This window comes from Henckelia pumila, chromosome 4 (genome assembly GCF_033568475.1).
Source record: "Henckelia pumila isolate YLH828 chromosome 4, ASM3356847v2, whole genome shotgun sequence".
NCBI classification, from domain to species: Eukaryota; Viridiplantae; Streptophyta; class Magnoliopsida; order Lamiales; family Gesneriaceae; genus Henckelia; species Henckelia pumila.
Window position 1 is genome coordinate 152,484,916 of NC_133123.1, and position 26,924 is coordinate 152,511,839.

At 38.5% G+C, this 26,924-nt stretch overlaps 1 protein-coding gene across 2 annotated transcripts; it reads left to right on the plus strand.

The window, feature by feature from the left end:
- The first annotated feature begins 4,650 nt into the window (after positions 1–4,650).
- Positions 4,651–13,608, plus strand: LOC140867087 (uncharacterized). 2 transcript variants are annotated; one of them, XM_073272165.1, is made up of 7 exons: positions 4,651–5,147; positions 5,237–5,260; positions 5,554–8,280; positions 12,213–12,277; positions 12,407–12,430; positions 12,724–12,796; positions 13,401–13,608. In XM_073272165.1, exons 3-6 carry the CDS (start codon positions 6,948–6,950, stop codon positions 12,778–12,780), a joined length of 1,479 nt encoding a protein of 492 aa, XP_073128266.1. In that variant the 5' UTR covers positions 4,651–5,147; positions 5,237–5,260; positions 5,554–6,947; the 3' UTR covers positions 12,781–12,796; positions 13,401–13,608. The 2 variants fall into 2 exon arrangements, with proteins under 2 accessions (XP_073128266.1, XP_073128267.1); XM_073272166.1 differs by having other exon boundaries at positions 12,213–12,317; positions 12,724–13,608.
- The last annotated feature ends 13,316 nt before the right edge of the window (positions 13,609–26,924 follow it).

The window sequence follows — 26,924 nt, forward strand, 5'->3', positions numbered from 1 at the left end:
TGTATTACTTTCTTTTTATTTTTCTTTTTATTGGTTCCAGGATATATCTGCCAGCTCCAGTTCCTTTTCAGCAGTACTAGGTATTCATCAAATACATTTCATACTTCGTTTATTGAATTTTGAGATTGAATAATTCGTCATACTGTAATTGATGTACACATGCGGAATATGTGAGCACATATATGGTTAGTATGTTTGGAGTTTGAACTAATGTTGGGATTTCTTTTACGTGACTAATAGATTGAACGGTATAGTTGTTTCGTATTTTTTCTAATATTCGTGGTCATTTAGTGAGGTTAAATATTCATGTTTTTCGACAGCGTTAAAAAATAATGGTGATTGCGGTCAGTATGTGTCATAAATAACTAATTTTTGGTTAATCTTTATGGTATTTTGAAATCATTATATCGTGGATAACTTTTTTGATGATCTTTACGGTATTTTGAAAAATTATACCGTGGCTAATTTAACAACGGTTTTATTTAAATTTCGCTGATAAATTAGCCATGGTTATTTAAAAAAATAGTGGATAAAAGAACTACGGTTTTTTAATACCGCGGTTGTTTAAACCACGGTTTTTTATAAATCCGTGGTTAAAATAACCACGGTTTCCCCAAAAACCGTGGTTATTTTAACCACGGATTTTAAAAAAAACGGGGATACAATAACCACGGATTATTTAATACCGTGGTAAAAATAACCACGGTTTATTCAAAAACCGTGGTTATCTTAACCACGGATTTTATAAAAAACCGTGGTTATTTTAACCACGGTGTTTTTAAACCATTGGTAATAATAACCACGGTTTTAAACAACCGTTGGTAATTTAACCACGGTTTGAGAAACACGGTGGCTAAATTACCAACGGTTTTTTAAAAATCGTGGTAGAATTACCTACGGTTTTATAAAAACCGTGGGTATTTTAACCACGATTTTTATCTACCGTTGTTAATTTAGCCACGGTTTGGCAAAAACTGTGGCCCAAATTACCAACGGTTTTGAAAAAACCGTGGTTAATTAACCACGGTTTTTGAAAAAAACGTTGCTAAATTAGCCACGGTTTTTTAACAACCGTGGTTAATATAACTACGGTTTTTATAAAACCGTGGTTAACCTAGCCACGGTTTCCTAGAAAACCGTTGGTAATTTAGCCACGGTTTTTTCAAAACCGTTGCTAAATTAACCACGGTTTTCAAAAAACCGTTGTTAACCTTAGCAACGGTGGATTTAACCACGGTTTCAAAAACCGTGGCTAAAACCGTGGTTAAATGGCGTGGCTAAAACCAAAGAATTTTTGTAGTGAATTTATCGGGACACATCTATGCACCCTATCTAGTTATCACGACAAACAAATTTTTTCCCTACATCGGTCAAGGTAATAATTTTTTTATTTTTTATTTCACTTTCTTTTAAAACATTTTTCTATAATTTTATGATCTGCCCACTCATTTTGAGTGGTGAATGTTGCATAAAGGGAATAATTTTCACTGGGGCAGCAGATGGAGCTAAGATGTTTTTTTGTTGAGATTGAACATCAATCGGTATAAGTTAATTAATGGAAGTACTCATTTGATTGATTCTATAGATTTCCTTTAGCATAACTACTACTTTATTTAAATCGAGGGCACATGTTCGTTTAAAATCAACCTTGACATCATAAACCATCTGAACATTGGAAAGTACATACATAGCAAATAGCATCTCGACTTTAAGATCCTCTTTAAATAACTAATTTTTTTTGTTTATATTTCATTATTTTTCTACCATCTCCACTCAAAAGAACTATAAAAATTAGGTTCGTCGACCTGTTTTGCAGTGTCGCGGTTTTATGAACCATGACGTCCATTGCTCTTATTTTGTTCATTATTTACATTGAAATGCAGTATGCTGTAGGGATAAGTTGCAGTGAGCATTAATTGAAGGATCTAAGGTTTGCTTGATATATGGTTTCTCAGGGTCAACTAATAGATTCAAGGACATTTACTAAACACAACCAATATATAAATGAATGTTGAATAGTCTCCAAAGTCGTTCCTATTCCTTGCATAATGTGATTACATAAGTTTGAATTTCTTTTTTGCAATGCCTTTGAAGTTACATTGATAAATGTGATTACATTAGTTGGACTTGTAATGTGACTACATGTGTTGCTTAACATCAGGTTGAACCGAAATACTCGAAAACTAAAAAGTTAATATACCAAAACAAAAATTTGAAAAAGTAATAGACCAAAACAAACAAAAAAACGAACAAGTTAATAGATCTAAAAAAATATTTTCCTTGTATATTAATTTAAATTTTAAAAAACTTTGAGTAAATAATTAAATATAATGACTTTTTTTAAACACACATATATAAATATATATATATATATATATATATATATATTCCGATTTATATTTTGAATCCAAAGTTTATCATATTCATGGCCGATCGCTTTAAAGGTTTTTATATGTTTTAACCCTTGTTTTAAAAAATAGCAAGGGATGGGTGAGTGCTCATTCACCACCGTCTAGAGAGTTTTTTTTTTTTTAACCTAATATTTATTTTTGTTGTTAATCTTGATATTTTCCATATAATTCTATATCAACGAATTAAAATTCAAAGTTCATGTCATATTCCTCATTCTCATTCGATACAAATCGATACATAAATATGTCAAATAATCTTTTAAAATTTTGATAAAATTTAATACATATATTAATCTAGGTGATCGTGAATTTTGAATGACCTAAACGGTCCATTAATATAACAACAATACAACAACGCCAAAAAACATCATTTTTTTAAAAAATAGGGGTGGTAAACATGTAAAACAACCCCTAGCATCAATACTAATATACTATTATGGGGTATGATTTGGAGGTTGATCATGTTGCTCCCTCCCTCAGTTCCTTGGCGCTCGTGCACATTTTTCGATTTAACCTCCGCATGAGCCATTGAGCCTCTGACTCACGTATGATAGGATTCCCTTCGAAGTCAACCCTTTTAATACTAATATAATATCTTAGATGGCACGATGTCTTTTTTGCACCAATGAAACTTTAAAACCTCTTTTCTTCTTTTTAATTTTTTTTAATAACGTACATGAATACTGAATCCATTATTTTTTGGGACTGTATTAGATAAATCCTCCGATTAGTACAGTTGTTTGCAAATTACACAATTAAAGTAAATCATTATTAGGTAAATCTTGTATGATTGACTCGTATTAGTATAAGAAACGTTGTAAGAGAAATAAAGCCCACGACCATCGCTTACCAACTTGAAGACCTTTGTGGGTCAAAAAAAAAAAAAAAGACCTTTGTGGGTCAAACTTAATAACTTTGACATCATACCATCTTTATTTGTAATAATTTTAAAACCACATTTCGAACTCTTTGCAATTACTAAAAAATTTGATTTTTAGATTTTGGTTTAAAAAAATTACTTTGTGTATTTTTAAATCCAGATGATGTGTTAGCTTATGTTTAATTTAATTGTGTTGAAATAATCTTGATAATGCATAAACAACAATTATCAATTTACTACACGATCATGAATATATCAAATCCCAGTGAAATCCTAGCTCATTGAAATGATCTCAAAGAACAATTTGAAACAAGATAATCAGCAATCGAAGAACATGCAATCGAGAAGAAATTAACACGATGATTTATAGTGGTTCGGATATGAATTATCCTACATCCACTTTGGCCCAAAGCTCTTCACGATATCAATCACAAAGTGTATCAAAGATTGCAATGTATCGACCTCAATCTCCAATGCGTATTGAACCAAAGAACATGAAGAGAAAATCAAGAAATACAATCACAAAGACTGATCCAATCACCCTCTATGCACACGAAGACTCTTAGCTAATTCCAAAAAAAAAAACTCGATCGAAGAATGGATCTCTCTTGTGTTGATTCCAACTGCTTCGATCTCCCTTCTTATCTCCCAGCCTCTTGCGGTTGGTTAGTTAGTTAGATAAGTTGAGATTGGAACTTATCTTCTGTGTCTCCACCTTGCATGGTATGGTGTATGAAACGACCCCATGCTCTATAATAAATAAATATGCGGAATTTTTTTTTTTTTTTTATACTACTAAATAAAATATGTACATATATGCCCATACATATATGCACAGGATAAAATATTTAAAATAAATACATGACTAAATAAATAAACAATTAAATACTTAAGAAAAAATGCATTCTTTAAAATAATTAAACATCTGAGTCAACCCTAGAATTAAAAATATACTGCATAAATAAAATAATTAAAATATGTGCATGCACTAAAACATTTAATAAAATATTCCCATAAACCTCAACCACTAAAAATATAATAAAATGTTTCACATGACATCATGCACGGTGACTCAGAAGCTGTCACGGTCACGGGGCTACTGCAGCGCTGCTCATACGTCCTCACCACCGGTAGGAGTAACCTGCTCCTCTACGTACTCACCTGCACCATATCAGTGTAGTGAGCCTAGAGGCCCAACATGCATACTAACAAGGGTTCAAAATAATTTAAAATAATTTAATACTAATACATACATATACATGAATGAGCATGCTTAAAAATTACATAACATAACTTACTTAAATAAACATAAATACATAATACATAATGTAAGGACCCGATTTTACTCTATTAATTTATTTGTGTGTTAAAAATATTGATTTTTAAATATCGGTTTATAGACGATATTAAATGAATATGTTATTTATAGAGCACACAGGAGTTGAAATAACTCGAACCGGGTCCAGTTTGAACCCCGAATGAATAAAATAAGACACACATTAAACTAATACATAATATATATAACGCATAATCTTTCTCCTCCATTTGTTTTTCCACCGCCTTCGCCCGTCTGTTCTTTTCCGTTTCTTTTCAATTTCAAAATCTTCCTATCGCTTCAAATCTCCGTATCTCCTTCGTTTTTGGCCGGATTTCAAAAGTAAATATAGTTCCGGAATCCTCGCGACGAGAGCTATCTTTTGGTACCCATATTTCATATTTTTAGTGAAGTTTCCGAAAAACCCGTCGCACAGCTGCCGCCGTTCGCTGCCGCCGTCCGCCGCCGTTCGCCGCCGCCGATCGTCGCCGGAGTTTAGGGGTTGTGTTAGTTGTTTAACCCTTTAATTCCAAGCTTTGAGGTATAATGTTGAATTTAGGGTTTTGAATTTTGGGTATTTCGATTCAATTGACATCCGATAATTGATATTTGATTTATTATTGGTTGTAGGTATTATACCGGACTCGATTGGAGGTATTGACTATTTTTCAGAAATTATTGGGGCATTATTTCGAATTTCCAGATTATTTAAATTGGGATTTTTGAAGTTTAGAGCTATTTAAATCACTGTTTGGATTTCTAGATGTGCTAGAATTAATATATATATAAATTTCAGAATTTTTGGGAATTTTCTGGAAAAATTCAGATTATGATATTTTTGGTATTTCGACTTTTAGAGTCGTAAATTCGATATTTGGTTATTGATAGGATGTTTTAATATTAAATATAAATTTTAGGATTTATGAGCAATTTTTCTGGAATTACAGATTCTGAAAATTTGGGATTGGAATATCCGAGAAATACTTGAGATATTTCTGTGGTAATTAAGTGTCGGTTGAGGTACGTATGAGCTGTTTATATTACGACGTCTATAATGACATGTAATGATATTAAATATTTTGTAATGAGTGATAATGTGTTTTATGTGCTTACGTGGATTATATGATTGCATTCACTAATTTATAAATTTACATAGCACGTTGAGCCTTGACTCCTTTGATTACTATTGATATTGATCTCTTGAGATGTATTGAGTCATCATGGAGCGAGTGACATTATTTTAGTGCACTCCTGAGATAGTATGAGGCACGGACAGGTAGCTCCTGTCGCCCTCTGATGCTACGTACGACACTCCTGATGACAGCATGAGGCTGGACGGGTCGCTCCTGTCACCCTCCGATGCTACGTGTATGGATTAGCAGTGATGATTCGAGGTCTGCTGCGTTCCTGGCACGGGTGGCCACTGAGTTTATTGTGATACGATTATTTGGACTCCTTTTGGTATTCCTATTTCATTGATACCTGTCACGCATTACATTGCATTTCATTGCATTGTACTTGATTTTATTCATGTCAGTTATATTTGTCGTAATTTTTATAGTTCGTCGTACTGGGGTCCGACCCCTGTTTTCTTTTTATGCTGTGGTTGTTTGTGATTCCATAGCAGGTTATCCAGGGGGATTTGACGCATCTGGTGGAGCGTCATCTAGTGGTACCCAGTGAGGCGAGCGTGGAGTTGAGTTCCCAGATATATATGTATATATATCATTTTAGCGAGTTTTATATTTGCCGGGGTGATGCCCTGTGTATCTGTATAAATAGTTTTGGACTTTGTTTTGAATTGTTATTTGTATGATCGAGCCTTGCCGGCCCTGCATGTGTTTAGTCCTGGCCAGTGCGGCTATAGGTGTGTAAATTGGAGTTGTGACTCTATTTTCGAGTATATATTGTTGGTTGTGTTGTACAAGTTTTTGGGATGTCCTATTTACGAATAGGTCATGCCGAAATTTCTGTAGGCCCAAACGCAAATTTTTAACTCGTTTTCGCTGTTTACATTAATTAATCCTGGTTGTTTGATCATTAAATATTAAATCAGGACACGGGCCCTTTCATTTGGTATCAGAGCATATACTGGGATATGCTCGAATTAGAGTCTAGGACACTCGAGTTTAGACACTAACAAAATGGTTGCGTATGTGTGTGACTACTTGTTCTTACGTGACTTACTTGTGGTGCTTATTTTTGAACGTATTTGTTAGAACCAGTAGTTCTTGGCTTTAGAATTAGTTTATGAATTCTATTAGAACTCTGAATTTCTATCATAGTTTTCTATTCGTTAAGATATTTTTGCCTGTGTATTTAAATCCTTGTGTCTTGTAGAATGGCACCAGGAGGAAGAGGTAGAAAAGGGAAGGAAGTTGTCGAAGAGTCTGCAGCGATAAATGTTAGAAATCTTGATGATATTGTCAGGGGAAGACGTGGTCGACCAGCTGTTCAGCCTCCGAAAGATGTGGAATTAGAGGTGGAACAACAACCACGGGTAAATCCTGACAAAGGAAAAGCGATTCAGGCTGAGGCTGATCCAGTAACCCAATTGACTGAGAAAATGGGAGGAATACGATTAATAATTTCTCAATTTCAGGAGTTGCGTCCGCAAAAGTTCTTTGGCAATGAAGGAAGTGAGAAAGCTACTAGTTGGTTGAAAAGTCTCAACAATATGTTTAATGGATTAGAATATCCTGATGACATTCGACTGAAGTTAGTTCCTTTTCAGCTGAAAGACCGAGCGCAACTGTGGTGGGAAACGACAGCAGAAACACTTTCTGATTCTGGTGAAAAGATCACATGGGAAGTATTTTGTAAGCAGTTTGCACAAGAATATGCACCACCATCTTATTATTCTGCTAAAGAAGATGAATTTAATCTGTTGGTGCAAGGCAATAAATCTGTTGTTGAATATGCTTCTCAGTTCTCTGCTCTTCTGCCTTATGTCCCACATGTTGCAAAGAATGATCGGTCAAAGCTTTCACATTTTCTGAAAGGGCTTACACGAACGATCCATACTTTGGTGACTACTGGAACTCCATCTACTTATATGAAAGCAGTAGAAAAGGCCAAGAAAATTGAAGCAAGTCTACTAAGGAGTGAACCACAATCAATCCCAGCATCTGTTCCTCAAGGAGCTGGAAGCAGTTCACAGACACCAATGGGTTTACCTTCATATCAGCCTATTCAATCTTCTCAGCAAGCGAAAAGGCCTTGGTTTAAAGCTAGAGGGAAGCCATTTAAAAAGAAACCACAGTCTAGTTCCTCCAGTTCCAGTGGTAGTCGTGGTGGAAGTTCAGTTGGATCATCTGGGAGAGTGTACTGTGACAGATGTGGTGGTAATCATTTGAGTGCACATTGTACAGGATTTCCAGGAACTTGTTATACTTGTGGGCAGGCTGGACATTCGTCTCGAGTATGTCCAAATGCTGGAAGACAGCAATTTCAGCCACAACAGTTTGGCCAGTTTCCTGGACGACCATCATTCAGACCATATGCTCCTGTACCACAGTTTGTTCCTACACAGCCTTATATTCCAGGACAGTCCACTCAGCAGCCTAGGTATCCATCTCCTCAGAGTCAGCAGCGTTTTCCAGGTCCACAGCAGGTTCAAGTCCATGCTCTGACTCAGGATCAGGCACAAGATGCACCTGGGGGAGTTATTGCAGGTATTTGTTATATTTTTGAGTATCCTGCACGTATCTTGATAGACACAGGAGCATCTCATTCATTTTTATCTGTTACATTTGCTGATGAGCATGAGATTGCTTTTACTCCGTTATTGGATACTGTGTCTGTTGCTACTCCTGCTGGTGTTTTCTTGATGTCTAATGAGATAGTGTTGAATTGTGTGATTAGATTTGAGGATAAGATCATGATAACTAATTTAATCAAACTAGCTATGTCTGATTTTGACTGTATCTTGGGTATGGATACACTGATGAATTATAGAGCTACGGTTGATTGTTTTCATGGCATTGTGAGATTTAGACCGTATTATGGCAATAAGTGGAATTTTTATGGTAGTGATTCACAATCTCGCATTCCATTAGTATCGGCAATGGAAATGTTTAGATTATTGTCGATAGGAAATGAAGGAGTTATGATTTATGCTCTAGATGCGACGAAGGAAGAGAAAGTGAAAGTTTCAGATATCCCTGTAGTTAAGGATTTTACTGATGTATTTCCTGATGAGATTCCGGGTTTTCCGCCTCAAAGGGAAATAGATCTTAGCATTGAATTAATGCCAGGGACAAGTCCTATTTTTCGAGCTCCATATCGATTAGCTCCAGCAGAATTGAAAGAACTCAAGACGCAATTGCAAGATTTGCTGGAAAAAGGTTATATTAGACCAAGTGTATCACCTTGGGGTGCTCCAGTCTTGTTTGTGAAGAAGAAAGACGGAACGATGAGAATGTGCATCGATTATCGACAATTGAATCAGGCTACTGTGAAGAATAAGTATCCTTTGCCACGAATTGATGACTTGTTTGATCAGTTGCAGGGTACATCTGTATATTCTAAAATTGATCTTCGTTCCGGATATCATCAACTTCGAGTTCGAGAGGAAGATGTTTCCAAGACAGCATTTCGAACGCGTTACGGACATTATGAATTCTTAGTTGTGCCTTTCGGGTTGACTAATGCTCCAGCAGTTTTTATGGATTTAATGAATCGTGTGTTTCGGGAATTCATAGATCGATTTGTTATCGTTTTCATTGATGACATTTTGATTTATTCTAAGTCAAGGAAGGATCATAAAGAACATTTGACGTTAGTACTTCAGAAACTCAGAACATCACAATTATATGCTAAGTTTTCGAAGTGTGAATTTTGGCTGGACAGAGTATTATTTCTAGGACATGTGATATCAGCACAAGGAGTATCTGTCGATCCTAGTAAAATTGAAGCTGTTCTTAATTGGTCTCGACCAACCAATGTCTCTGAGATTCGTAGTTTTTTGGGTTTGGCTGGATATTATAGGCGTTTCATCAAGGGATTTTCTGAAATAGCTAGGCCTATGACTATATTAACGCAAAAAGATCGACGTTTTGTGTGGACTGGGGAATGTGAAGCTAGTTTTCAGACTTTGAAAGAGAAATTGACTACGGCTCCAGTACTAGCATTACCTTCAGGCTCAGGTGGGTTTGTTATCTGTACAGATGCTTCTTTGAATGGACTGGGTTGTGTTTTGATGCAAAATGGACGCGTGATTGCGTATGCATCTCGTCAATTGAAATCACATGAGACTCGTTATCCAGTTCATGATTTAGAATTGGCTGCCATTGTGCATGCATTGAAAATATGGCGTCATTATCTGTACGGTGAGCAGTTTGTGATTTATTCTGATCATAAGAGTCTGAAATATTTATTCACACAGTCTGATTTGAATATGAGACAACGTCGATGGTTGGAACTGCTTAAGGATTTTGACTGTGATATTCAATACCAGCCAGGAAACGTGAATCAAGTTGCAGATGCTTTGAGCAGAAAAGTTCATACTAAGATGTTGGCATCTTTAACTATTTCTAAAGTTCATGAGCATTTGAGAACTTCAGGATGGACTTATCGAGCTAAAGGTAATCATTTCATAGTTTCATCTATACAAGTTGAACCACGAATAATTTCGAAAATCAAAGAAGCACAAAAGACTGATCCATATATTCATCATTTGAAAGAATTAACTCCAGCTGGTCAGTCAGGGAAATTTCTTGTTGCTTCTGATGGATGTTTGCGTTATAATGGTAGACTTGTGGTTCCGAATTTGATAGATTTGAAAGACAATATACTACGAGAAGCTCATTGTAGTCGACATAGTGTACATCCTGGAATTAGAAAGATGTATCATATCTTGAAAGCCCATTACTGGTGGGAAGGTATGAAGAATGATATTTCTGATTTTGTGGCTAAGTGTTTGACGTGTCAACAAGTTAAGGCTGAAAGAATGAGACCAGGTGGTATGTTACTTAGTCTTGAAGTACCACAGTGGAATTGGGAACACATTACTATGGATTTCGTGACACACCTACCTCGATCTAATCGTGGTTGTGATGCCATTTGGGTTATTGTGGATAGATTGTCTAAATCTGCCCATTTTATTCCATATGATCGTACGTGGACATATACGAAAATGGCGAAAATGTACATTGATCAGATAGTGCGATTGCATGGTGTGCCAGTTACTATAGTATCAGACCGTGATCCCAGATTTACTTATAAGTTTTGGTCTAGTTTGCAATCATCTTTAGGTTCTAAATTGGCCGTGAGTACTGCCTATCATCCACAGACAGATGGTCAATCTGAAAGAACTATTCAGACACTTGAAGATTTATTACGAGCTGTTGTGATGGATTTTAGTGGCGGTTGGCAAGAATCTTTAGCTTTGGTGGAATTCTCTTACAATAATAGTTATCATGTATCTATCGGGATGGCACCATTTGAAGCCTTGTATGGCAGAAAATGTAGATCTCCGATATGTTGGGAAGAAGTAGGAGAACGACAGTTGTCAGGACCAGAGTTTATTCAAGAGATGAAAGAAAAAGTTGACCTGATCAGGAAAAGAATGAAAGCAGCCCAGGATCGTCAAGCCAGCTATGCTAATAACAGACGTAGACCTTTAGAATTTCAGGTTGGCGATTTTGTTTTCTTGAAAGTATCACCATTTCGTGGTACTATGAGATTTGGGCGTAAAGGGAAATTAGCTCCTCGTTATATCGGTCCATACGAGATTGTTGAGAAAATTGGTATTTTAGCGTATCGTTTGAACTTGCCGCAGAGTTTGTCTGCGATACATGATGTATTTCACGTATCTATGCTGCGGAAGTATGAACCAGATCCTTCTCATATCTTGAGGGCTGATGATGTGGAGTTGGATAGTTCCCTTAGCTATGTTGAGTATCCAGTGCAGATTCTTGATCGTAAAGAAAAGCAACTGAGGAACAAGACGATTCCTTTGGTTATGGTAGAATGGAGTAGACATGGAAGAGAAGAAGCTACATGGGAATTGGAGTCTCGAATGCGTCAAGAATGGCCTCATTTGTTTGACAATGTTATGAATTATGCCTTGTACTCTGATTTCCCTATGTACTATCAGTGGTAGATGTTTAACCACTTTGTATATAAGTTTGATGTGTGTTTAATTTCGAGGACGAAATCTTCTTTTTAGAGGGGGAGAAATGTAAGGACCCGATTTTACTCTATTAATTTATTTGTGTGTTAAAAATATTGATTTTTAAATATCGGTTTATAGACGATATTAAATGAATATGTTATTTATAGAGCACACAGGAGTTGAAATAACTCGAACCGGGTCCAGTTTGAACCCCGAATGAATAAAATAAGACACACATTAAACTAATACATAATATATATAACGCATAATCTTTCTCCTCCATTTGTTTTTCCACCGCCTTCGCCCGTCTGTTCTTTTCCGTTTCTTTTCAATTTCAAAATCTTCCTATCGCTTCAAATCTCCGTATCTCCTTCGTTTTTGGCCGGATTTCAAAAGTAAATATAGTTCCGGAATCCTCGCGACGAGAGCTATCTTTTGGTACCCATATTTCATATTTTTAGTGAAGTTTCCGAAAAACCCGTCGCACAGCTGCCGCCGTTCGCTGCCGCCGTCCGCCGCCGTTCGCCGCCGCCGATCGTCGCCGGAGTTTAGGGGTTGTGTTAGTTGTTTAACCCTTTAATTCCAAGCTTTGAGGTATAATGTTGAATTTAGGGTTTTGAATTTTGGGTATTTCGATTCAATTGACATCCGATAATTGATATTTGATTTATTATTGGTTGTAGGTATTATACCGGACTCGATTGGAGGTATTGACTATTTTTCAGAAATTATTGGGGCATTATTTCGAATTTCCAGATTATTTAAATTGGGATTTTTGAAGTTTAGAGCTATTTAAATCACTGTTTGGATTTCTAGATGTGCTAGAATTAATATATATATAAATTTCAGAATTTTTGGGAATTTTCTGGAAAAATTCAGATTATGATATTTTTGGTATTTCGACTTTTAGAGTCGTAAATTCGATATTTGGTTATTGATAGGATGTTTTAATATTAAATATAAATTTTAGGATTTATGAGCAATTTTTCTGGAATTACAGATTCTGAAAATTTGGGATTGGAATATCCGAGAAATACTTGAGATATTTCTGTGGTAATTAAGTGTCGGTTGAGGTACGTATGAGCTGTTTATATTACGACGTCTATAATGACATGTAATGATATTAAATATTTTGTAATGAGTGATAATGTGTTTTATGTGCTTACGTGGATTATATGATTGCATTCACTAATTTATAAATTTACATAGCACGTTGAGCCTTGACTCCTTTGATTACTATTGATATTGATCTCTTGAGATGTATTGAGTCATCATGGAGCGAGTGACATTATTTTAGTGCACTCCTGAGATAGTATGAGGCACGGACAGGTAGCTCCTGTCGCCCTCTGATGCTACGTACGACACTCCTGATGACAGCATGAGGCTGGACGGGTCGCTCCTGTCACCCTCCGATGCTACGTGTATGGATTAGCAGTGATGATTCGAGGTCTGCTGCGTTCCTGGCACGGGTGGCCACTGAGTTTATTGTGATACGATTATTTGGACTCCTTTTGGTATTCCTATTTCATTGATACCTGTCACGCATTACATTGCATTTCATTGCATTGTACTTGATTTTATTCATGTCAGTTATATTTGTCGTAATTTTTATAGTTCGTCGTACTGGGGTCCGACCCCTGTTTTCTTTTTATGCTGTGGTTGTTTGTGATTCCATAGCAGGTTATCCAGGGGGATTTGACGCATCTGGTGGAGCGTCATCTAGTGGTACCCAGTGAGGCGAGCGTGGAGTTGAGTTCCCAGATATATATGTATATATATCATTTTAGCGAGTTTTATATTTGCCGGGGTGATGCCCTGTGTATCTGTATAAATAGTTTTGGACTTTGTTTTGAATTGTTATTTGTATGATCGAGCCTTGCCGGCCCTGCATGTGTTTAGTCCTGGCCAGTGCGGCTATAGGTGTGTAAATTGGAGTTGTGACTCTATTTTCGAGTATATATTGTTGGTTGTGTTGTACAAGTTTTTGGGATGTCCTATTTACGAATAGGTCATGCCGAAATTTCTGTAGGCCCAAACGCAAATTTTTAACTCGTTTTCGCTGTTTACATTAATTAATCCTGGTTGTTTGATCATTAAATATTAAATCAGGACACGGGCCCTTTCACATAACATACATACTTGAGTTGTTGAGCATTTATTTTCTTAACATCGAATGGTCCTATCCGTAAGTGTGACCCATAGTGCGACTGATCAGTCTAAGAAACCATCGTACGAGGCTGGTGGCGAACCACCCATACATAAATGGCAGAAAACTGCCCATACATAAATGGCAGAAACTGCCCATACATAAATGGCACACTACTTCAATTTCCACCTAAAATATTTTATTTGCTCAACCATAGAAATTAAATCATAGCATAAAAATTGATTTCATGAATGCATGTACTTAAATAAATTGTGTGTCCTTCATATATATTTAATTTAATTTTCTTACTAACATATAAATATTAAAATAACTTAAATGCATAAAAATAATTAAATATATAATCAGGACACATGCAATTTTCTCATGGATGGTTCTGGACTGCTGTCCCTACACTCAAGCCCATTAACTTAAATCTGGCCCATTAACATACTTAAGCCCAATATCTTAAACTTTAAGCCCAATTAATTAATCTAAGCCCAATTAAATTTACACTAAGCCCAATAACACTTAAACTGGCCCATTGGGCCCAAAAACCTAAAGACTGGCCCATTAACGTTTATGGGCCCAAAAGCCCATAAAAATTATGGACTAACTTAATTAAAAATTTAAAAGTCCAAATAAAATTAAAATAAAATTATTTGGGAGTCCAAATAATTTTATTTTAATTTAATTGACTCAAAAACCCATTAATTCTTAAAATATTTTAAAAATAAAAAAAAAGACTCGAGCCCGGCCCACCAAACCCGGACCCGGACCCACTTAACTCAACCCACTAACCTACTGACCCGACCCGGACCCAGGAACCCGACCCGGACCAAGCCTAACCCTAGAACCCGACCCGCCTCTTCCTACTCCTCTCTCGGCCGCCGAGGGCTTGGGCAGCAGGCCTTCAACGCCTGCTGCCGCCCTGCTCCGGCCACGACCGGCCGGAGCGCCGCCGGCAGGACCTTCCCAGGGTCCTGCCGGTTTGAGCCACACCAGGCCCCTGACCCCATGCACGCCCAAACCCCCAAGCCGTAGCCCTTTCTCCCAAAACCCTAATCTGTCTCGGCTGCGCCCCTTGCTCCAAAACCGATCGTTCCAGCCCTTCTCAGCCTCAATCCTTGCCATGGCTCGAGCCTTAGACACCCTAGGACCTTGCCTGACCGAACCCTCAGCCCCGAACCAAACATGGAGAGGAAAATCGTGAGCATGCATATGAAAATCGAAGAACAATGCACCAAAACCACCTTCAATCGAATTTTCTGAAAGATATTTAAAAGAATTTCGATGCTTAACATAATCTACATAATATATACTGATATTGTACGAAAATAGGAAAGAATTCATGCCTTTCACCGTAGATATGGATTTAACACGTGTAGGAAAGACTTCGGGACGACGGGACGACCTTGGCTTGCTTGGAACCTTGAAACCGACCTTCTATGGAGTTCCTAGGGTTGAAAATCGATGAAGAAGAAGATGGAGGGTGGCGGCTGATTGGGAGAGAAAAGGAGGGTGATCGGCTAAGGGTTTTAGGTTGATTAGGTTTAATTTTTGTGTTAAATAAAATATAGGTTAAGTAATTAAATATAAAAGGTTTTAAATATTAAATATATAACTTAAACTCCTAATTATAACTTTAAAAATCTGATAACAAAATAACAATCTCGAATTATTAATTTAGGGGAATTTTAAAAATACTAAAAAGTCAATATTTTGACTAATTTTGGATAAAAATGACCCCTAAAATTAAATAAAATTAAATACTTAAAATTTTGAGATAATAAAACTCAGAATAATATTTTAAGGCTCCAAAAAGGTTCATAAAATAATTTGGCTAGAAAGTTGTCATCTCGTCCGTCCACGGGCCCGTCTACGCGATCAAATAATAAAAATACTAAAAATCATAAAAATTACTAATTATGGGTTAAATGCTTAAAAATAAATTAAATCATGCATAAATAATTCACATAATTATTTAACCCATAAATCATAAATTTAAATAATTAAATATCCTAATTATGCAGGCGGATTTATGTAATTAAAAATACCGGGTGTTACAATTCTCCCCTCCTTAAATTGAATTTCGTCCTCGAAATTAAACTACTTACCCGAACAACTCCGGGTAGCGAGTCCTCATATCCTCCTCGGTCTCCCAAGTAGCTTCCTCCTCCGAGTGATTCAGCCACTGGACTCTGACCATCGGTATGACCCGCGTCCTAAGCCTCCGCTCCTCTCTAGCCAAGATCCGCACTGGTCTCTCTTCGTACACAAGATCTGGTGGCAACTGTAAGGGCTCGAAATCCAACACATGCGACGGGTTGGAGACATATCTCCGAAGCATGGATACATGGAAAACGTTGTGCACTGCCGCTAGCCCTGGAGGTAGAGCTAAACGATAGGCCAACGTGCCAACTCTCTCCAAGATCTCGAATGGCCCTATATATCTCGGATTAAGCTTGCCTCTCCGTCCAAAACGCGCTACTCCCTTCATAGGTGACACCTTCAGAAATACGTGATCACCGACTGCGAACTCCAAATCTCGTCGTCTGGCATCTGCATAACTCTTCTGCCGACTCTGCGCAGTCCTCATCCTATCTCGAATCTGCGTCACGATGTCAGCTGTCTGCTGCACAATCTCTGGACCCAACAAAATCCTCTCACCAACCTCATCCCAATGCACTGGAGATCTGCATCTCCTCCCATAAAGTGCTGCATAAGGAGCCATACCTATAGACGACTGAAAACTGTTGTTATAGGTAAACTCCACTAATGGCAGTCTAGTCTCCCAAGATCCTCGAAAATCGATGACACAAGCTCTCAAAAGATCCTCGAGGACCTGGATCACTCTCTCGGACTGCCCATCTGTCTGGGGATGAAATGCTGTACTGAACAAAAGTCTAGTCCCCAAAGCTGTGTGCAGACTCTTCCAAAACGCTGAGGTGAACCTCGGATCTCTGTCTGACACGATAGACACTGGTATGCCATGCAGTCTAACAATCTCTCTGACGTAAAGCTCTGCATACTGTGTCAAAGTGTAAGTAGTTCTTACCGGCAAGAAATGAGCTGACTTGGTGAGTCTATCCACAATCACCCAAATCGCTGTACACCCTCTGGTACTCCTCGGTAAGCCAACCACAAAGTCCATCGTAATATTCTCCCACTTCCATTCCGGAATAGGGAGAGGTCTAAGAAGTCCTGCTGGACGCTGATGCTCTGCCTTGACTTGCTGACAAGTCAAGCACTCTGACACCACTCTCCCGATGTCACTCTTCATCCCAGGCCACCAATACAATAACTGCAAGTCTCGGTACATCTTCGTACTTCCGGGGTGAATGGAGTACGGAGATGCATGAGCCTCTGCTAGAATCTCGGCTCTCAACTGATCAACGTTCGGTACCCACATCCTCCCACGGTACTGAACGATGCCATCCTCCACTGTATACAAGAGATTACCTCTGGCCTCATCTCTCTGTCTCCATCGCTGTAGCTCCTCATCAGTGGACTGTCCCTCTCTAATCCGATCTCGCAGAACTGGCTGCACCGTCAACACTGACAAGCTCGGTGCATGGCCACTCGGATAGCACTCCAAACCAAATCTCTGAATCTCGGTCTGTAGTGGTAACTGTACAGTCAAACATGATACCACTGACGACTTCCGACTCAAAGCATCTGCCACTACATTAGCCTTACCCGGATGGTAGCTAATGTCACAGTCATAGTCCTTAACAAGCTCAAGCCATCTGCGCTGCCTCATGTTCAACTCCTTCTGGGTAAAAAATACTTGAGGCTCTTGTGGTCGGTGAAAATCTTGCACTTCTCGCCGTAAAGATAGTGCCTCCAGATTTTCAACGCAAAAACCACTGCTGCAAGCTCCAAATCATGCGTCAGATAGTTCTGCTCATGAATCTTCAACTGTCGCGACGCATAAGCGATGACTCTGCCACTCTGCATAAGTACTGCACCCAAACCAAACTTAGACGCGTCGGTGTACACCACTAACTCCTCATGTGGCACTGTCATAGCTAACACCGGTGCTGAAGTAAGTGCATCCTTCAGCTGATCAAAGCTCCTCTGACAATCTGGACTCCAACTATACTTCGCGTTCTTCTTGGTCAAGGAAGTCAAGGGTACTGCAATAGAGGAAAAACCCTTGATGAACTTCCTATAGTATCCTGCTAAACCCAAGAAGCTACGAATCTCCGAAGCATTCTTTGGAATCCCCCAATCCCTCACTGCCTGCACCTTGGACTGATCCACTGCAATCCCATCCCTAGAAATAATGTGGCCTAGAAACGCCACCTGCTCCAACCAAAACTCACACTTACTGAACTTTGCAAACAGTCGATGCTCTCTCAAAGTCTGCAAGGCTGTATGCAAATGCTGTGTATGCTCCTCAATGCTCCTCGAGTAGATCAATATGTCATCAATGAATACAATGACAAACTGATCTAGATACGGCTGGAAGACACGATGCATGAGATCCATAAAAATTGCTGGAGCATTGGTCAACCCAAAGGGCATCACTAAGAACTCGTAATGCCCATATCGTGTCCTAAAGGCAGTCTTAGACACGTCTGAATCCCTGACTCTCAGCTGATGGTAACCAGATCGCAGATCGATCTTGGAGAATACCGAAGCTCCCTGCAACTGATCGAATAAATCATCTATCCTCGGTAGTGGGTACTTATTCTTCACTGTGACTCTGTTGAGCTCTCGGTAGTCGATGCACAATCTCATGCTGCCGTCCTTCTTCTTCACAAACAACACTGGAGCTCCCCATGGAGAAAAGCTAGGACGAACAAAACCCTTCTCCAACAGCTCCTGAATCTGCTCCTTCAACTCTCTCATCTCTGTAGGAGCAAGTCGATACGGTGCCTTAGAGATAGGCACAGTATCCGGCAACAACTCAATACTGAACTCCACCTCTCTCACTGGTGGAACTCCTGCAACATCGTCAGGAAAAACATCTGGATAGTCACGTACCACCTCTATATCTGATAAAGATCTGCTAGAAACATCTGAGGTAGTGACCACACTAGCAAGAAAACCCTGACATCCATGGCGCAACAGTTTCCTCGCACGAACAAGTGATATCATCTGAGGAATACTGCTAGACTGAGATGCAAAGAAAGTAAACATCTCACCTCCTGCTGGCTTCACTGACACTGTCCTACGTCGGAAATCAATCGAAGCTCCATTAACTGATAGCCAGTCCATACCCAGAATCAAGTCAAACCCAGTCAATGGAAGAACCACTAGATCTGCTCGAATGGAGTGTCCCTGCAACTCCAATTCCAGGTCCCTGATGACACTAGTGGTAGTGATAGTCTGTCCGGATGGCATGGTAACATCGTAACCACAGTCGACAACCTCCGGTGTAATGCCTATCCGTCTGATAAAATCTCGGGAGATAAACGAATGCGTGGCTCCTGAATCTAGCAACGCAAACGTGGAGTTGCCTCCAACTAGAATTCTCCCTGCACGCAGAAGATTCCCAACAATTCATACCACTACGCTCCCAAGGTTAAAACACTACAACCCTTAATTCTAATCACAAAGAAACAAAATTCTTATTCTAGCATGCTGATAGTTAAACTCAAGTAACAGGCATTCAAATATAATCGCAATAAACAAAAGCAAGGAATTGAAAAAGGTCTAGGGGTTAGGTATACCGGTGATCAAGGAGGTATCTGGGTCAGCCTCCTCTGCCTGCATCACATATACTCGCCCACTGACGTTCTGCCTCTGCGGGCAGTTGGCAATCTGATGCCCCGGCTCTTTGCAACGATAGCAGACTCCTGCTCCCATAAGACACTGCCCGGAATGCATCTTCTGGCACTTCGGACACACTGGATATCTCCCTGGAGTAGGGGCCCCGCCCCTAGTCTGCTGCTGTGGCTTCCCCTGAGGCCTCTGCTGATTCGGGCCCTTAGATGGCCCTGTAGACTGTTTCTTCGCAGGTGGCTGCGAAAATGGTCGCTGATACCCTGTCTGCACAAACTGCCTCTTACCCTGCTGCTCTCTCTGTATCTCCCTCCGTCCCTCCTCGGAACGCAAGGCCCTGCTGACTGCAGACTCATATGTAAAGACGTCTGCCATACGTACGTCATGCCTGATCTCAGCCCTCAAGCCCTCAACAAACTGTCGCAGCTTCTCCTGCGGACTATCAGCAATCATGGGCACAAAATGACAGCCCCTCTCATATTGGCTCACGTACTCCACCACAGATCTGTCCCCCTGACGGAGACTCATGAACTCTCCGATCATGCGACTGCGCACATCCTCAGTGAAATATTTGGCGTAGAAGATACGTCTGAACTCAGCCCACGTCAGTGTAGGTAGATGGACTCCTCTGACGGAAATTGTTTTTTTTTTTTTTTATACTACTAAATAAAATATGTACATATATGCCCATACATATATGCACAGGATAAAATATTTAAAATAAATACATGACTAAATAAATAAACAATTAAATACTTAAGAAAAAATGCATTCTTTAAAATAATTAAACATCTGAGTCAACCCTAGAATTAAAAATATACTGCATAAATAAAATAATTAAAATATGTGCATGCACTAAAACATTTAATAAAATATTCCCATAAACCTCAACCACTAAAAATATAATAAAATGTTTCACATGACATCATGCACGGTGACTCAGAAGCTGTCACGGTCACGGGGCTACTGCAGCGCTGCTCATACGTCCTCACCACCGGTAGGAGTAACCTGCTCCTCTACGTACTCACCTGCACCATATCAGTGTAGTGAGCCTAGAGGCCCAACATGCATACTAACAAGGGTTCAAAATAATTTAAAATAATTTAATACTAATACATACATATACATGAATGAGCATGCTTAAAAATTACATAACATAACTTACTTAAATAAACATAAATACATAATACATAACATACATACTTGAGTTGTTGAGCATTTATTTTCTTAACATCGAATGGTCCTATCCGTAAGTGTGACCCATAGTGCGACTGATCAGTCTAAGAAACCATCGTACGAGGCTGGTGGCGAACCACCCATACATAAATGGCAGAAAACTGCCCATACATAAATGGCAGAAACTGCCCATACATAAATGGCACACTACTTCAATTTCCACCTAAAATATTTTATTTGCTCAACCATAGAAATTAAATCATAGCATAAAAATTGATTTCATGAATGCATGTACTTAAATAAATTATGTGTCCTTCATATATATTTAATTTAATTTTCTTACTAACATATAAATATTAAAATAACTTAAATGCATAAAAATAATTAAATATATAATCAGGACACATGCAATTTTCTCATGGATGGTTCTGGACTGCTGGCCCTACACTCAAGCCCATTAACTTAAATCTGGCCCATTAACATACTTAAGCCCAATATCTTAAACTTTAAGCCCAATTAATTAATCTAAGCCCAATTAAATTTACACTAAGCCCAATAACACTTAAACTGGCCCATTGGGCCCAAAAACCCAAAGACTGGCCCATTAACTTTTATGGGCCCAAAAGCCCATAAAAATTATGGACTAACTTAATTAAAAATTTAAAAGTCCAAATAAAATTATTTGGGAGTCCAAATAATTTTATTTTAATTTAATTGACTCAAAAACCCATTAATTCTTAAAATATTTTAAAAATAAAAAAAAAGACTCGAGCCCGGCCCACCAAACCCGGACCCGGACCCACTTAACTCAACCCACTAACCTACTGACCCGACCCGGACCCAGGAACCCGACCCGGACCAAGCCTAACCCTAGAACCCGACCCGCCTCTTCCTACTCCTCTCTCGGCCGCCGAGGGCTTGGGCAGCAGGCCTTCAATGCCTGCTGCCGCCCTGCTCCGGCCACGACCGGCCGGAGCGCCGCCGGCAGGACCTTCCCAGGGTCCTGCCGGTTCGAGCCACACCAGGCCCCTGACCCCATGCACGCCCAAACCCCCAAGCCGTAGCCCTTTCTCCCAAAACCCTAATCTGTCTCGGCTGCGCCCCTTGCTCCAAAACCGATCGTTCCAGCCCTTCTCAGCCTCAAGCCCTGCCATGGCTCGAGCCTTAGACACCCTAGGACCTTGCCTGACCGAACCCTCAGCCCCGAACCAAACATGGAGAGGAAAATCGTGAGCATGCATATGAAAATCGAAGAACAATGCACCAAAACCACCTTCAATCGAATTTTCTGAAAGATATTTAAAAGAATTTCGATGCCTAACATAATCTACATAATATATACTGATATTGTACGAAAATAGGAAAGAATTCATGCCTTTCACCGTAGATATGGATTTAACACGTGTAGGAAAGACTTCGGGACGACGGGACGACCTTGGCTTGCTTGGAACCTTGAAACCGACCTTCTATGGAGTTCCTAGGGTTGAAAATCGATGAAGAAGAAGATGGAGGGTGGCGGCTGATTGGGAGAGAAAAGGAGGGTGATCGGCTAAGGGTTTTAGGTTGATTAGGTTTAATTTTTGTGTTAAATAAAATATAGGTTAAGTAATTAAATATAAAAGGTTTTAAATATTAAATATATAACTTAAACTCCTAATTATAACTTTAAAAATCTGATAACAAAATAACAATCTCGAATTATTAATTTAGGGGAATTTTAAAAATACTAAAAAGTCAATATTTTGACTAATTTTGGATAAAAATGACCCCTAAAATTAAATAAAATTAAATACTTAAAATTTTGAGATAATAAAACTCAAAATAATATTTTAAGGCTCCAAAAAGGTTCATAAAATAATTTGGCTAGAAAGTTGTCATCTCGTCCGTCCACGGGCCCGTCTACGCGATCAAATAATAAAAATACTAAAAATCATAAAAATTACTAATTATGGGTTAAATGCTTAAAAATAAATTAAATCATGCATAAATAATTCAAATAATTATTTAACCCATAAATCATAAATTTAAATAATTAAATATCCTAATTATGCAGGCGGATTTATGTAATTAAAAATACCGGGTGTTACAGTGTACCTTCTTGATTCTCCATTCTTATTGGTTACACAAGCTTAATAAGAAAGCCAAACATTACAAAACTCCACCTTGGATTTCTTATGAGCTTTGGACCATTGTCACAGCAGCTAAGGACCAGGATCTATCTCCAACATTGATTGACTTGATACAAAGTTTGAATTTCACATTAGGAATAACTTTGGTCAGCATATCAGCTGGATTTTCTTCAGTGGCTATCTTCTCCATTCGAACATTTCCATGCTCCACCAAATCTCTAACAAAATGCAATCTTATATCAATGTGCTTTGTTCTCTCATGGTGCATCGGGTTCTTAGTTAAGTGCAGAGCACTTTGACTATCAGAGAAGAGTTTGACATCCACCTTATAAGTGAAAATGTATCCAGTGGTTGATCTTCGCTTATCAAGATCACCAGCATAATCGACATCCATATACCCTGTCAGTCCTTCTTCCTTGCCATGTTGTTTGCCATAGAGCAAACCTGTCTTTAAAGTGGAGTTAAGATATCTTAATACCCACTTCACTGCCTCCCAGTGCTCTTTACCTGGTCTACTCATGAATCTACTCGCCAGGCTTGTAGCATAAGCCAAATCAGGTCTTGTACATACATTAGGCTACCAGTAGCATTAGCATATGGCACATTCTTCATAACAGACTCTTCATATGGTGTAGTAGGGCACTGATCTATTGATAGCTTGAAATGAGCAGCCAAAGGTGTTGTAATGATCTTGGAATTCATCATTCCAAACTTGGATACAACCTTCTTAAGGTAATCTTCTTGACTTATGAATAAGATACCTTTGGCTCTATCTCTTGTAATCTGCATTCCAAGTATCTTTTGTGTTGGGCCAAGATCTTTTATTTCAAACTCCCCTTTGAGTTTTTCTTTCAATTCCAGAATTGCATTCATGTTCTTACATGCCATGAGCATATCATCAACATAGAGCAACAAATAAATGGTATATCCCTCTGAAGTCTTCTTGTGATAAACACAACTGTCATAATCACTTTTCTTGAACAAATGACAACTCATAAAGCTGTCAAAACATCTATACCATTGTCTTGATGACTGCTTCAAACCATAAAGGGATTTTTTGAGCAAACAAACCTTTGATTCATGTCCTGGAGCTTCATAACCCTCTGGTTGTCTAATGTATATGGTTTCATCCAGGCTAACATGTAAGAAGGCTGTTCTTACATCCATTTGTTCCAGCTCCAAGTCTTGGTCTGCTGTCAAAGCCAACAAAATTCTAATCGATGTATGTTTTACCACAGGAGAGAATACTTCATTAAAATCTATGCCCTCCCTTTGAGTGAAGCCCTTTGCCACCAATCTTGCCTTGAACCTCTGTGGTTCAACTCCTGGAATTTCTTCCTTTATTTTGTAAATCCATTTACTCCCGATTATTTTTCTGCCCTTTGGAAGATCCACCAATTCCCAGGTATTATTCTTATCAAGGGAATGTATTTCTTCAAGCATAGCTTCTTTCCATTTGAATTTATGCTTGCTGTTTACAGCTTCTTTATATGAACTTGGTTCCTTATAGCTAAAGGTTTCAGAAACACTCAAAGCATATGCTATTAGATCAACATATCCATATTTAGCAGGAGGTTTAATTTCCCTTCTGACCCTGTCTCTTGCTAGACGGTAATCTGTCAAGTCATCACCTTGTACAGTAGGAGTGATGTCTTGTATTTCTGGATGTGCATCCTTTTGTGATTCCACCAAAATGTGATCACCATTATAGGATTCCTTATCATTGTTATACACATTTTCAGATGATGGCTGCCTGAGCATACTTTCCTCTTCAAAAGTAATGTCCCTGCTTACCACAGCCTTTCCATTTCCATTTTCAAAGAGCCAAACTCTATAACCTTTAACTCCCTCAGGATATCCAAGAAAGATGGATTTCTTGGCTCTTGGTTGCAGCTTTCCATCACTTGTGTGTATATAAGCAGTACATCCAAATACTCTTAGTGTTTCATAATTTTCTTGCTTACAAGACCAAACTTCGATTGGTGTTTTGAAGTTTAGAGCTACAGATGGGCATCTGTTAATAAGGTAGCATGTTGTGGCTGCTGCCTCCCCCCAGAAACTAACAGGTATCTTAGCATTTGAGAGCATGCATCTAACTCTTTCTAGCAAGGTTCGATTCATTCTCTCAGCAAGTCCATTTTGCTGAGGAGTATATCTTACTGTCAAGTGCCTTGCTATGCCATTCTTATTACATAGTTCATCAAATTCATTATTCAAATACTCCAATCCATTGTCTGTTCTTAACCTTTTGATCTTCCTTCCTGTCTGGTTTTCAATCAATGATTTCCAATCAATGAATTTCTTTAGGGCTTCATTTTTATGCTTCATTGTGTACAACCATACTCTCCTTGAGTAGTCATCAATGAAGGTAATAAAATACCTAGATCCTCCATGTGTTTGATTCCTTGCTGGCCCCCATACATCAGAATGTATATAGTCCAGAGTATTCTTGGTTGTATGTTTAGCTCTTTTAAATTTGACTCTTGTTTGCTTTCCCAGAACACAATGCTCACAAAAATCCATTTTGCTGATTTGATCCTTACCAAAAGCACCTTGTTTGTGAAGTTCAATAAGCCCCCTTTCACTTATATGTCCCATCCTGGCATGCCATAACTTGGTTTTATCCAAGCTAATATGGGCATTCAAAACAATAGGATCATTATGTGATCCTCCTTGCAAAACATATAAACCATTGCGTCTTATTCCTTTCATCACAACCATTACTCTTTTAGTAACAGTAAGGACATCATCCTTAGCTTTAAACTCATAGCCGGATTGATCTAGCATTCCAAGTGATATCAAGTTCCTTTTCAATCCTGGAACAAATCTAACTTCTGACAAAGTTCTTGTTGTTCCATTATTCATTTTGAGCTTGATAGATCCAATGTCTTCAATCTTGCAAGCTACATTGTTTCCCATAAGGACATTTTCTTCATCAACCTTATCAAAATCACTGAACCAATGCCTGCAAGGAGTCAAATGAAAAGAGCAGCCTGAGTCTAATATACAATCCAGTTCACATTTATCAACTGTGACTATCAAAACATCTGCACTTTCATAGCCATCTTGTGCTATAGCTGCATCTCCTGAATTAGATTCCTTTTCTACTTGTTTCCTTTTTCTTTCTGGGCAATTTTTAATGAAGTGTCCTTCCTTATGACATGAGTAACACTTCCTCACAAACTTCTGTCTGGATTTTGATCTGGATTTGCCTCTATATTTTGTTTCTCTCTTTTCTGATCTTCCTCTTGCATAGAGTCCTACACTGTGATCATCATGTCCATTTCCCGATTTCTTATTTAACTCCTTAGACATTAGAGCAGCATGTACTTCTTCAAGAGACAAAGAATCCTTACCATAGATCATGGTATCCTTTAGATTCTCATAAGTATCCGGAAGAGATCTCAATAACAGCAGTGCTTGATCTTCATCTTCTACTTTAATCTCTATGTTCTCAAGATCCAAGATGGTCTTGTTGAAATCATCAACATGATCTTCAATCGATTTTCCAGTAGAAATCTTGAAGGTATACAGTTTCTGCTTGAGAAAAAGTCTGTTAGCCAAAGACTTTGTCATATACAAGTGCTCAAGCTTTAACCAAACCGCAGCAGCCGATCTCTCCTTGGATACCTCTTGCAAGACTCTGTCTCCAAGGCTCAAGATTATGGCACTATGTGCCTTCGCAAGGATATCTTTCTTGTCCATACCCCCTAACTTTATCAGGGACGTTTTCTTCTCCAAGCAAAGCATCCTCGAGGCCATTCTGAACCAACAGAGCTCTCATCTTCAATCTCCATAACCCGAAATCATTTTTGCCTGTGAATTTCTCGATATCGAAACGTGTAGTCGTCATTTGAACCTAAGCTCTTGATACCAATTTGTTGAGATAATCTTGATAATGCATACACAACAATTATCAATTTACTACACGATCATGAATATATCAAATCCCAGTGAAATCCTAGCTCATTGAAATGATCTCGTAGAACAATTCGAAACAAGATAATTAGCAATCGAAGA

Coding starts and splice junctions, on each gene's coding strand:
- LOC140867087 (XM_073272165.1), top strand. CDS start 6,948: ATGGCACCAGGAGGAAGAGGTAGAAAAGGGAAGGAAGTTGTCGAAGAG. Junction 8,281..12,212: donor ACCTGGGGGAGTTATTGCAG/GTATTTGTTATA, acceptor CCCGTCGCACAG/CTGCCGCCGTTCGCTGCCGC. Junction 12,278..12,406: donor ATCGTCGCCGGAGTTTAGGG/GTTGTGTTAGTT, acceptor TATTGGTTGTAG/GTATTATACCGGACTCGATT.